The sequence below is a fragment of the Rhodnius prolixus genome, unplaced genomic scaffold, assembly GCF_049639745.1.
Source record: "Rhodnius prolixus isolate KJV_2025 unplaced genomic scaffold, Rpr scaffold_23, whole genome shotgun sequence".
Lineage (NCBI taxonomy): Eukaryota > Metazoa > Arthropoda > Insecta > Hemiptera > Reduviidae > Rhodnius > Rhodnius prolixus.
The window spans coordinates 1630897-1644562 of record NW_027411627.1 but is presented as its reverse complement, the minus strand read 5'-3'; the positions used below and the strand labels follow the sequence as shown (position 1 = coordinate 1644562).

The 13666-nt window shown below is 34.6% G+C and overlaps 1 protein-coding gene across 2 annotated transcripts in view; it reads right to left on the bottom strand.

Annotated features, from left to right (window-relative positions):
- Positions 1-13666, bottom strand: part of Sur (Sulfonylurea receptor) — an 88565-nt gene that overhangs the window by 7726 nt on the left and 67173 nt on the right. For both annotated transcript variants that reach the window (XM_074139200.1, XM_074139201.1), the window contains exons 18-22: positions 2244-2497; positions 1316-1393; positions 1142-1234; positions 971-1068; positions 693-904 (exon numbers count right to left, since the gene is read on the bottom strand). In XM_074139200.1, coding sequence (XP_073995301.1) covers positions 693-904; positions 971-1068; positions 1142-1234; positions 1316-1393; positions 2244-2497 — 735 coding nt within the window. The remainder of the gene's footprint in view (positions 1-692; positions 905-970; positions 1069-1141; positions 1235-1315; positions 1394-2243; positions 2498-13666) is intronic.

Genomic DNA, 13666 nt, shown 5'->3' with positions numbered 1-13666 from the left:
GCTTTGGCCAGCCTGGACAAGTTTTTGTTCCGGAGCGTTTATCTTAGCATGCCCAGGCATCTATTCCCAGCTGCTATTCCGCTCTTAACATCGTGGCTCACCTCGTTCTTGGATGTAAGGGTAGCTCCCAAATATTTAAATTCCCTCACTCCTTCGAAACTGTGTTGGCCAACTTGTAGCTCCCTAAATTGCCTGGCTCTTCTCGTAGTCACCAGATACTTGGTTTTTTGAGCGTTGACACACAGTCCATTCTCGGCAGCGTTTTTCTCTAGTTCTATAAAGGATGATTTTAGTGACGCTGCGGATCGAGCTATCATCCGCATAGGCGAGACACTGCACTAGCCGATTGTATACATTGCCGCCGGATATTGACAACATATTTCTTATCGCCACTTCCAATACCAAATTAAAGAGAAGCGGTGACATTGGATCTCCTTGTCTAATAGCTTATAGGATTACAAAAACCAAATAAATCTTCTTTTCATTATCCTTCCCAATGTTTCACACACGGAGCAATAGAGCTGGGATATTAACGCCCTGTGTATCGTTATTAGTATGTCGCCTGCAGTAATATTTCGGTCCGTAAATGTATCTCTCGCATGGAGGACCGCATAATGCACAATTAAGCCGATTGCTATAAAACCAATCAGGGCCACACACACTCAATGATGAATAAAACAAAAACATTATACCTCATTGACTTTGTGAACAGGAGAATTCTGGGTCCATTTACTCAACCAGAAATCTGTGTACACTTTAAAAGATTGCCACGATATGGCCAACATGATGTAGAATGCTGCAGCAACAAGACCGCAAGCTCTGATGTACGATAAGTAGACATACGGAGATATTGTTCCATATTCTCGTTCGTCCAAAGAACTAGTGCCGCACCAATCTGCATTCACTGCAAACATTGTAACACAATTAAAGAAAGTCTACCAACTGTATAGCCTGACAAAATAATTCTTACAATTTTCCTCTTCATCATATAAATCATCGCTACAGTCACTGCACACAGAAGGAATTCTCTGTATTGGATGTCGGTCGTTGTCATTGAATACAACTGATCTAAAGTCAAAAATGTGATATTAGTCAACTAGCCGATCACTGATCTTTAAAGGTCAAGTCACACTTTACCCACTTAATAGATGAAGATGACATTAACCTCTTCAACAGATTCTTCTCTTTGAAACTGGTTGTGTGAGCAGGAGGTTCGCTACCACTGGTTACGTGCCTAAACATACCCCCCCACCAATAAATTAATAATCTGTTACGTCTGTAATTTGTCAGAAAATGGTTATTTTACAATTCTTACTTGCTGGTAGTGATGAAAATTTGTTTTAATAAATTTTCTCCATGCGAAGTCATACCATCAAATGTATACGTTCTATGTCTGAAAGTTTTAATAACAAATGATTAAGAAACTCCATGAACGTGGGCACATCGTTTTGTATATGTCTGACGTGCTAGGGTATTAGTACATCTTAGGTCATGGGTGACAAGATGCCAGCATCGGTGGCGGATTTACACTTTTAAGGCCCCAGGAACAATTCAATTTAGCCTAATATTTTCGTACGACTATAGTGAATGTTCTAGGCACACATTAACTTCAGGTCCCACAGCAACCTCGTGGCAGGAGAACAGAACAGAGGGTACTAATATCAGCGCATAAGTTAACACGTAGTTGCTGCAGATAGAAATTCTCTTCTATTAATCATTACTGATCACCTCTTTTTACATCTCATGGTTAAATTCAACACCGAGTTCCCTCTCCAGCTTGGGCTTCCATGGATAGACGGGCACATAGTCGGAAGAAGAGATATCCTTCCTTGAACCCTCTAACTTTAACTTGGGAAGTGACTGGGTTGAGGTGAGTGGCGCCATGAAATGGTGATTACGCGTAACTGCCGCCTTCCCCCGCTTTTGTTGGAACCTTCCTCAGTGAACCTGGGCGAATAGTTTCATCACCTGGAGGTCACACCTGGCACCTGAAGCATTTAAGGTCGCAGAACACCCTGTTACCAAAAGTAAACCAACAAATAATATTCGCACGAGTTTACTCACTTTTCATATTGACTTTAGTTCTATTCAATTCAGTAAATAATAAAGAGGAGAATAAAACATTAAACTGACTAGAAGAGACTAGAGGTCCCCTTGGTATAAGAGGAAGTAGAATAAAGTCCGGCACTGACCTGCATGTCATTACTAATTTTGCCATATAGATAGGTCACTGGCGTACCTACCTTGAACCTTGGTTGATGGAGGGAGTGGACGCCTGCCGGGTTACCGAGTTAATGTGAGTAGGAGCCAAGGAATGTGGCTGCAGGGAGCTGGCACGCGCCACAGGTCTGTGCCTCGGAAGCGTGCTGGACCTCTGCAACGACTCCATTTCTCCCCTTCCACTCTGCAACGGACTTGGCAGTGGCAACTCCTGTGCCCAGTAGTACTCACTTCCGGCGCTCAGTCTTTTTCTGAATGGAATGAATAACTGTTTCCCCTGCAACAAAAAAATTATTAATTCTAAATCTAAAAAAGTGTCAACTGAAATAAATCTTTTTATAATCAGTGCCTAGAGTAGTGTATAAAATTTTCAAATTGAGAATCGCCACATGTCCCAGTAGTAAGGACGGCAAATGAAATTTCAAAACAAACCATTATCCAATATTTCCCACTTTCGAATTATTAGGTGTTTATGCTTAATTAATTGTATAATTAATGGGCCAACCCCATCTCTATGTCTTGTTGACTATAACAGAGGTAAATGTAAATAAATAAATAAAATAAATTATTAGGTGTTTTAGTCGAATTCAAATTTTTTTAGAAAGTCACAATTCTGAACTTCCTCAAAACTAGATTAGAAATTAGACTTTGCTTCTGACAGGTGAGAAATAATAAAGATTTAGAAAAAGAAAGCAGATTTCAAGGAGGTACATGATGCCATTGAAACTAACTTGCTGAATATTATTGCCGTTTTTTGATAAATTGATATATGTATATACAGGGTGACCAGAGTTATATGCTCCACCCACTTTTTTTTTAAACGGCGGGAAATTTCGAAAAAATAAAAAACACATTTAATCATTTCGTGTCTAGTTTATTTTCAGTGATTGGCCCATTTTATTAAACCCCTGTATCTCAAGATACAGCATCCAATTTTTGTTTTTCAAATGGAACGTTATATTTTTTTTTTGCATATTTTTATAGTATTTGAGCTCCTAAAAAAAACAAAAAAAATTTTTTGAAATCGATAAAGTTTTTCAAAAGTTATGGTAATTTAAAATATGAAAAAAAAAATTCAGTTTATTGTCAAAATTGCGCTATTTTTTCAAAGAATCTGTTCAAACTGGGCACAATCAACGGTTAGGCAAGCCAAAACTCTGGACTCCCACGCTTTGGTTGTAGCAGAACATATGGTGGCGATGTCAAGATCTAGGCAGGCTAGAGTTATTCGACGTTTCAGGTCGTCGACTAAAGCCACGGGATTAAGGTTACTGTACTCTTTATTTTTTAGATATCCCCACATAAAATAGTCCATTGGGGTTAAGTCCAGTGATCTAGTTGGCCATTGGATGGGACAAGGAGTCCCTAAGCACTGTCCAGGTAACCTCGAACAACTCTCGCATTATGTGCCGGGCAACCATCTTGTTGAAAATACATATCGTCGCCTAAGAAGTGATACCTCGTAACTAGAAAATATCAACTTTACAGGAGAAGGAAAAAACAGGATATAAAATTCATTTTAAGGCATACAGTAATTCTTCTTTCAATATTAACTATTAGTGTGACTGTCGTCTTGAAAGTGTAATTTATAAAAAATAAATTTTATATATATATTCATTTTTTATATATAAAAATGTAATTTTCGTTGAAATTGTAGTTACGAGGTATCACTTCTTAGGCTACGTTCTAGCCGACGTTTTAGAGGAACATCTTCAAGCAGAACTGGTTTGCCAGTACTGTTAAAAAAAGTTAGATACCTTGCACCACTTAAGTTCTCTCTGTAGAAGTATGGGCCGATTAGTTGATTTCCTAAAACTCCACACCAAACGTTTGTAGAAAAAACAACCTGAACGTCGAATAACTCTAGCCTGCCTAGATCATGACTTCGCCACCATAAGTGCTGCTACAAGCTAAGCGTGGGAGTCCAGAGTTTTGGCTTGCCTACCCTTTGGTTGTGCCCATTTTGAACAGATTCTTTAAAAAAAATAACGTAATTTTGACAATAAACTGTTTGTTTTTCATATTTTAAATTACCATAACTTTTGAAAAGCCTAACCGATTTCAAAAATTTTTTTTTTGTTTTTTTTAGGAGCTCAAATACTATAAAAATATGGGGAAAAAATATAACATTCCATTTGAAAAACAAAAGTTGGATTGCTGTATCTCGAGATACAGGGGTTTAAAAAAATGGGTCAATCACTGAAAATAAACTAGACTAAAAATGATTAAATACGTGTTTTTTATTTTTTCGAAATTTCCCGCCGTTTAAAAAAAAAGTGGGTGGAGCATATAACTCTGGTGACCCTGTATACAGGGTGTTCATTTTAAGACGGCTCAAACGCATTTCATGCTTAAACGGTTAATATGAGCAAAAAATGGTAGAGGAAAAATTTGTTGCCCGTCACCTCTAGTTTCAGAATATGTGACTTGATTTTAGATTCCTGTCTGCGTACGCGGCTGACGCGCGACCAAAAGTGATTGTTCGCAGTTGACCCCCATTTTCATATACACAGTTTTAAAGAGTATAAAAAGTTATGAAAGAAACCGGAAACCGCAATTCGATATTTTCAAAATTAAAGGTGCTAGGCCATTTCAAAATCTGGAATTTTTAATCATATTTCAATTTTTTTAACTTGTTATCATAGAGAAAGAAGAGCACGCGATAGGTCATTTTTATGTATTTTTTCATCCCCTTTCTACTAAAAGTATTGCCAAGGCAGTAAAGCTAGTATTTTTATTAATATCGGGAAATAAGTCCTTTTCCGAGTGATTTTTCTAAGAAAAATCAAATGTTAAGAGCTCCTGCCACATATTTGAGAGATCAATATCTTTCACATATGATCGTTTGAATAGTGGAAGTGTTTTTGCTCTCTTAAAAAATAAGTTCTATTCTAAGCAAAAACAGTGGAAACAGTGCTCGCGACAAACCTGTAAACATTGGAAAGTGTTTGTGAATTGTTTTTTCCTTTTATTGTTTTTCTCTTAATTATTTTACACGGTGAGTATGTCTGCGGATAGTGGGGGCCAAGGGCCTCCGGAAAAGCAGAAGATAAGTGCAGATACATCAGGAGCTACGGGTAACAAAGTAACAGAAAGTTCTAACATCCAACTAGCTCCTAACGATACCCTAATTAATGTTAATTACAGTAACCAACACGTTGACATGGAAATGGATTCTCACACACTTAACCCAAATAAACGTCCAGCTGATTCTAATAATAATGGTTCAAGGAAAGTGCATATTTATGAAAATAAACTTTCGGTAAACCAAAGTAATGCAACAATAAAGGACGATTATATGAATAAAACCTTAAATAATAGATATAAAGTGAACGACAAAGGGCCCTATGTAGTGAACCTAGAAGGCAACCGCGGGAATCTGGGGAAAGTGCATAGAATGGCAGTGGGAAAGTGGCTATTGAAATCGACTTCCTCGCTTAGAGACAATATTATTGACATCGCTGTGAGCGGTAAAAACCGAATAAAGATAACAACCAAAACTCCACAAGCAGCTAATAACCTACTGACACTGGAAACCCTTAAAGAGAGGGAAATAACAGCATATATCCCCAACTTCAGGGTACAAAGCACAGGAGTCATCAGAGATGTGGATATCGAATTGGATGAGCAAGAAATAATAACGGAATTGATCTCCGCTGTTACACCTATAAATGTTCGAAGGGTGACAAAGAGAACCTATAACCAAAATAACATAGTTCACGAAAAAACCCCGGTCTGCTTTGTAACATTTGACGGCCAGTCATTACCCGAATATGTTACATTATATGGAGCAAGATGCCGGGTCGATCCCTATGTACCTCCAATACGACAATGCAGAAATTGCCTGCGTTTCAGACATGCTGAAGACCAATGTCGTAGTGAGCCTAGATGCGACCATTGTTCTGAATCTCACAACATTCAGGAATGTACAGCAACCGAAGCGATGAAGCCCGTCGGCATACACTGTAAGGGTGAGCACAGGTCAACCTATAAGGACTGCCCAGTAAAGCTAGCCCACAATGTTGAGGCTAAAAATAAAATTCTGAACAAACCCTTATTCTCAGCTGTCACCAAAAACAAGTACCAACTACTAACTGACACAGAAAATTTTCCACAATTACCGGACACTTACTCAACCCCTCAGCCATTTAACAAATCAAAAAATTATAAAATAAACAACAAAAACAAACCTATAATTAAACCTACTATGTCCAAAGAGTATCGTGACAGCCTCAAACACTCTCCTGAATTGGAAAACTTTGAACCTCTAAATGAAGAGGCGAGTGCACCAATCGTAACTAAGAAGCCACCTCAGAAAAAGGCTCTTAATCAAAGCAGCAACATCAACTACATTATAAATCTAATTGATAAAATAGATAGTCATCACTCCAACAGTGAGGAAATATTTAAACAACTCACTAATAGGTTAGAAGAAATTTTAATTGAAAATAGCAAAAAATCAGCGGACCAAAACCCTACAATCAGAGCTGCTACACGATCAAGTATCTTACCTTTAAACAATAATCCAACACACAGTGTAATAAGCCCAACTAACATTTCCCAACAAACGACGTAATTCCATTCTGCGTTTATATGTATTCCCAATTCACGTCCCTACTAAATAATATTTGTGCAGTATGGTCCGCTTCATATAGTTGTATTCCTTTTAATACGTTACTCGACTCCCTTAATGCTAATTGGCTGATATAATGATCTCAGTGTTACAATCAAATATTTGTAGTATTTCAAGTAACAGAAATTACCTAGAGGCATACCTAAGAATTAACAGCATAGACATCGCTTTGCTATCTGAGACCAGAGTTGGGCAAAAATTTAATCAATTAAAAAACAATTGAATTAAACCGAAATTTAATTTTAATCACGATTAAAAGTAAAAAATTTAATCGCCCAAAATTAGTTGATTAAAATTAAATTCACTTTTAATTTAATCGCAATTTATTCAATTAAAATTTTTAATCATAACTAAAAATTAAGATTAAAATTAAAATTAAATAATCAGAATTTTAATTGATTGAATTAAATTCCAAATTTAGTTTTAATCACTTTGGACGATTAAATTTTTTAATTTAATCAAAATTTGAGAGATTAAATTTTTAAAACCAAACATTGCCAATGGTTAAACCAGAATCGGACCAATGCATCTTACTCCGCCTAGCTGCTGCCTCATGTCTATCAATATTATCACTTTTCCCAAACTTGGCACAATCATTCTACCAGTCTGGTGACTCATCTATACCATGTTAGTGACTCTCAAGACTTATATAGGACCACCTTACACTCACATTTAACCATGTTTATCACTCACTAGACTTAGATAGGACCACCTTACACTCACATTTAACCATGTTTACCACTCACTAGACTTAGATAGGAACACCTTACACTCACATTTAACTATCTTAACCACTCACTAGGCTTAGACAGGACCAACTTACACTCACATTTCACCATGTTTACCACTCACTAGACTTAGATAGGACCACCTTACACTCACATTTAACTATCTTAACCACTCTCAAGACTTAGATAGGACCACCTTACACTCACATTTCACCATGTTTACCACTCACTAGACTTTATATCTTCTAAAATTATAGATCTGTGCACAAAATAACTGAAGTTTGTAATTGAGAAAAACAAAGTGTATAACAGAAAAAAATTCCATACCAATACATGGTTCACAGAGGGAGATATAAAACGGACATAATTTTACAGAATTTCATGACCCAAAAAATTTTCAACCATTTACAGTGGAACCTCGCATAACGAGCACCTCGCTTAACGAGTAATTCGCATAAAGAGTAAAACAAATTGATTCTTATAGCGAGCGATGTTTCGCATAACGATAGTTTTCTAATGACATTTCGCTGACTGCGCAGTTTTCGCTGACTCATCGAAAACTGCGCCTTCTTCGATTAGTCATTCCTGTTTACGCATATGCGTTTCATATTCTCCACGTATCTAATGCACTGATACAGTCGAAACCGAACTTCACCGAATGAGTGGTGTATAGGGAAAGTCCATATAGTGACATTTGTGTTTAAATATTGTAACGAAGTTGCCCTGGGCAGAGAAGAAAGGCTTAGATTGTTCTAGGGGTTGAACGATCATAGTCAAGAGCTATCCACAGAGGAACTTGTTGAGTTGCAACACATTTCACAACAAGAATTGGTGGAAGAGAATTTATTAGACAAAGAGGAGAAAATATCAGAGGAACAACAATCATCCAGCGCAATAAGAAAAATGTTGAAAGCATGGGAAACTGTTGCAACACACGTAGAAAACTATCACCCGAATAAGGCTGTGGCTATGCGATCTATAAATTTATTTAATGATAATGCTGTGTCACATTTTGAAGACATTTTAAAGCGACGGCAGAAACAAGGAACATTGGACAAATTTATAATTAAAAGGATTAATTATGAATGTACATATTTATCTCAATTAATATATGTAATTTATATTATATTACATAATATGTACATATGTATATAATTTTTTCAAAATAAATGTTATAAAAAAAATTTTTATCAATATTTTTTTTGCATGGAACCAATTATCCCCTTTTATTTTAATTTAAATGAAAAAAATTGTTTCGCTTAACGAGTAATTCGCTTAACGAGTAAGGTTCTGGAACGAATTACGCTCGTTAAGCGAGATTCGACTGTATATCTTCTACATTTTTAGATCTGTGCACAAAATAACTATAGTTTATAATTGAGAAAAACAAAATGTACAAGAGAAAAAAATTCCATACCAATACGTGGTTCACAGTAGGAGATATAAAACGGCCATAATTTTACAGAATTTCATGACCCAAAAAATTTTCAACCCTTTATATCTTCTACATTTATAGATCTGTGCACAAAATAACTATAGTTTATAATTGAGAAAAACAAAATGTACAAGAGAAAAAAATTCCATACCAATACGTGGTTCAAAGTGGGAGACATAGAACGGCCATAATTTTACAGAATTTCATGACCCAAAAAATTTTCAACCATTTATATCCTCTACATTTATAGATCTGTGCACAAAATAACTGTAGTTTGTAATTGAGAAAAACAAAGTGTATAAGAGAAAAAAATTTCATACCAATACGTGGTTCACAGTGGCAGATATAAAACGGCCATAATTATACAGAATTTCATGACCCAAAAAATTTTCAACCCTTTATATCTTCTACATTTATAGATCTGTGCACAAAATGACTATAGTTTATAATTGAGAAAAACAAAATGTACAAGAGAAAAAAATTCCATACCAATACGTGGTTCACAGTAGGAGATATTGAACGGCCATAATTTTAGAGAATTTCATGACCCAAAAAATTTTAGACCCTTTATATCTTCTACATTTATAGACCTGTGCACAAAGTAACTGTAGTTTGTAATTGAGAAAAACAAAGTGTATAAGAGAAAAAAATTCCATACCAATACGTGGTTCACAGTGGGAGATATAAAACGGCCATAATTTTAGAGAATTTCATGACCCAAAAAATTTTCAACCCATTATATCTTCTACATTTACAGATCTGTGCACAAAATAACTGAAGTTTGTAATTGAGAAAAACAAAGTGTATAGGAGAAAAAAAGTCCATACCAATACGTGGTTCACAGTGGCAGATATAGAACGGCCATAATTTTGCAGATTTTCATGACCCAAAAAATTTTCAACCCTTTATATCATCTACATTTATAGATCTGTGCACAAAATAACTGAAGTTTGTAATTGAGAAAAACAAAGTGTATAACAGAAATAAATTCCAAACCAATACGTGGTTCACAGTGGGAGATATAGAACGGCAATTATTTTACAGAATTTCATTACCCAAAAAATTTTCAACCATTTATATCTTCTACATTTATAGATCTGTGCACAAAATAACTGTAGTTTGTAATTGAGAAAAACAAAGCGTACAAGAGAACAAAATTCCAAACCAATTCGTGGTTCACAGTGGGAGATATAGAACGGCTATAATTTTACAGAATTTCCTGACCCGAAAAATTTTCAACCCTTTATATCTTCTACATTTATAGATCGGTGCACAAAATAAGTATAGTTTTAAATTGAGAAAAACAGAGTGTACAAGAGAAAAAAATTCCATACCAATTCGTGGTTCACAGTGGGAGAGAAAGAACAGCTATAATTTTACAGAATTTCATGACCCAAAAAATTTTCAACCATTTATATCATCTACATTTATAGATCTGTGCACAAAATAACTATAGTTTTTAATTGAGAAAAACAATGTGTACAAGAGAACAAAATTCTATACCAATTCGTGGTTCACAGTGAGAGATATAGAACGGCCATAATTTTACAGAATTTCATGACCCAAAAAATTTTCAACCCTTTATATCTTCTACATTTATAGATCTTAGCACAAAATAACTATAGTTTTTAATTGAGAAAAACAAAGTGTACAAGAGAAGTAAATTCCATACCAATTCGTGGTTCACAGTGGGAGATATAGAACGGCCATAATTTTACAGAATTTCATGACTCAAAAAATTTTCAACCCTTCATATCATCTACATTTATAGATCTGTGCACAAAATAACTATAGTTTTTAAATGAGAAAAACTAAGTGTACGAGAGAACAAAATTCCATACCAATTCGTAGTTCACAGTAGGAGATATAGAACGGCCATAATTTTACAGAATTTCATGACCCAAAAAATATTCAACCCTTTATATCTTCTACATTTATAGATCTGTGCACAAAATGACTATAGTTTATAATTGAGAAAAACAAAATGTACAAGAGAAAAAAATTCCATACCAATACGTGGTTCACAGTAGGAGATATTGAACGGCCATAATTTTAGAGAATTTCATGACCCAAAAAATTTTAGACCCTTTATATCTTCTACATTTATAGACCTGTGCACAAAGTAACTGTAGTTTGTAATTGAGAAAAACAAAGTGTATAAGAGAAAAAAATTCCATACCAATACTTGGTTCACAGTGGGAGATATAAAACGGCCATAATTTTAGAGAATTTCATGACCCAAAAAATTTTCAACCCATTATATCTTCTACATTTACAGATCTGTGCACAAAATAACTGAAGTTTGTAATTGAGAAAAACAAAGTGTATAGGAGAAAAAAAGTCCATACCAATACGTGGTTCACAGTGGCAGATATAGAACGGCCATAATTTTGCAGATTTTCATGACCCAAAAAATTTTCAACCCTTTATATCATCTACATTTATAGATCTGTGCACAAAATAACTGAAGTTTGTAATTGAGAAAAACAAAGTGTATAACAGAAAAAAATTCCAAACCAATACGTGGTTCACAGTGGGAGATATAGAACGGCAATTATTTTACAGAATTTCATTACCCAAAAAATTTTCAACCATTTATATCTTCTACATTTATAGATCTGTGCACAAAATAACTGTAGTTTGTAATTGAGAAAAACAAAGCGTACCAGAGAACAAAATTCCAAACCAATTCGTGGTTCACAGTGGGAGATATAGAACGGCTATAATTTTACAGAATTTCCTGACCCGAAAAATTTTCAACCCTTTATATCTTCTACATTTATAGATCGGTGCACAAAATAACTATAGTTTTAAATTGAGAAAAACAGAGTGTACAAGAGAAAAAAATTCCATACCAATTCGTGGTTCACAGTGGGAGAGAAAGAACAGCTATAATTTTACAGAATTTCATGACTCAAAAAATTTTCAACCCTTCATATCATCTACATTTATAGATCTGTGCACAAAATAACTATAGTTTTTAAATGAGAAAAACAAAGTGTATAGGAGAAAAAAAGTCCATACCAATACGTGGTTCACAGTGGCAGATATAGAACGGCCATAATTTTGCAGATTTTCATGACCCAAAAAATTTTCAACCCTTTATATCATCTACATTTATAGATCTGTGCACAAAATAACTGAAGTTTGTAATTGAGAAAAACAAAGTGTATAACAGAAAAAAATTCCAAACCAATACGTGGTTCACAGTGGGAGATATAGAACGGCAATTATTTTACAGAATTTCATTACCCAAAAAATTTTCAACCATTTATATCTTCTACATTTATAGATCTGTGCACAAAATAACTGTAGTTTGTAATTGAGAAAAACAAAGCGTACCAGAGAACAAAATTCCATACCAATTCGTGGTTCACAGTGGGAGAGAAAGAACAGCTATAATTTTACAGAATTTCATGACCCAAAAAATTTTCAACCATTTATATCATCTACATTCATAGATCTGTGCACAAAATAACTATAGTTTTTAATTGAGAAAAACAATGTGTACAAGAGAACAAAATTCTATACCAATTCGTGGTTCACAGTGGGAGATATAGAACGGCCATAATTTTACAGAATTTCATGACCCAAAAAATTTTCAACCCTTTATATCTTCTACATTTATAGATCTTAGCACAAAATAACTATAGTTTTTAATTGAGAAAAACAAAGTGTACAAGAGAAGTAAATTCCATACCAATTCGTGGTTCACAGTGGGAGATATAGAACGGCCATAATTTTACAGAATTTCATGACTCAAAAAATTTTCAACCCTTCATATCATCTACATTTATAGATCTGTGCACAAAATAACTATAGTTTTTAAATGAGAAAAACTAAGTGTACGAGGGAACAAAATTCCATACCAATTCGTGGTTCACAGTGAGAGATATAGAACGGCCATAATTTTACAGAATTTCATGACCCAAAAAATTTTCAACCCTTTATATCTTCTACATTTATAGATCTGAGCACAAAATAACTGTAGTTTGCAATTGAGAAAAACAATGTGTATAAGAGAAAAAAATTCCATACCAATACGTGGTTCACAGTAGGAGATATTGAACGGCCATAATTTTAGAGAATTTCATGACCCAAAAAATTTTCAACCCTTTATATCTTCTACATTTATAGACCTGTGCACAAAGTAACTGTAGTTTGTAATTGAGAAAAACAAAGTGTATAAGAGAAAAAAATTCCATACCAATACGTGGTTCACAGTGGGAGATATAAAACGGCCATAATTTTACCGAATTTCATGACCCAAAAAATTTTCAACCCATTATATCTTCTACATTTACAGATCTGTGCACAAAATAACTGAAGTTTGTAATTGAGAAAAACAAAGTGTATAAGAGAAAAAAAGTCCATACCAATACGTGGTTCACAGTGGCAGATATAGAACGGCCATAATTTTGCAGATTTTCATGACCCAAAAAATTTTCAACCCTTTATATCATCTACATTTATAGATCTGTGCACAAAATAACTGAAGTTTGTAATTGAGAAAAACAAAGTGTATAACAGAAAAAAATTCCAAACCAATACGTGGTTCACAGTGGGAGATATAGAACGGCAATTATTTTACAGAATTTCATTACCCAAAAAATTTTCTACCATTTATATCTTCTACATTTATAGATCTGT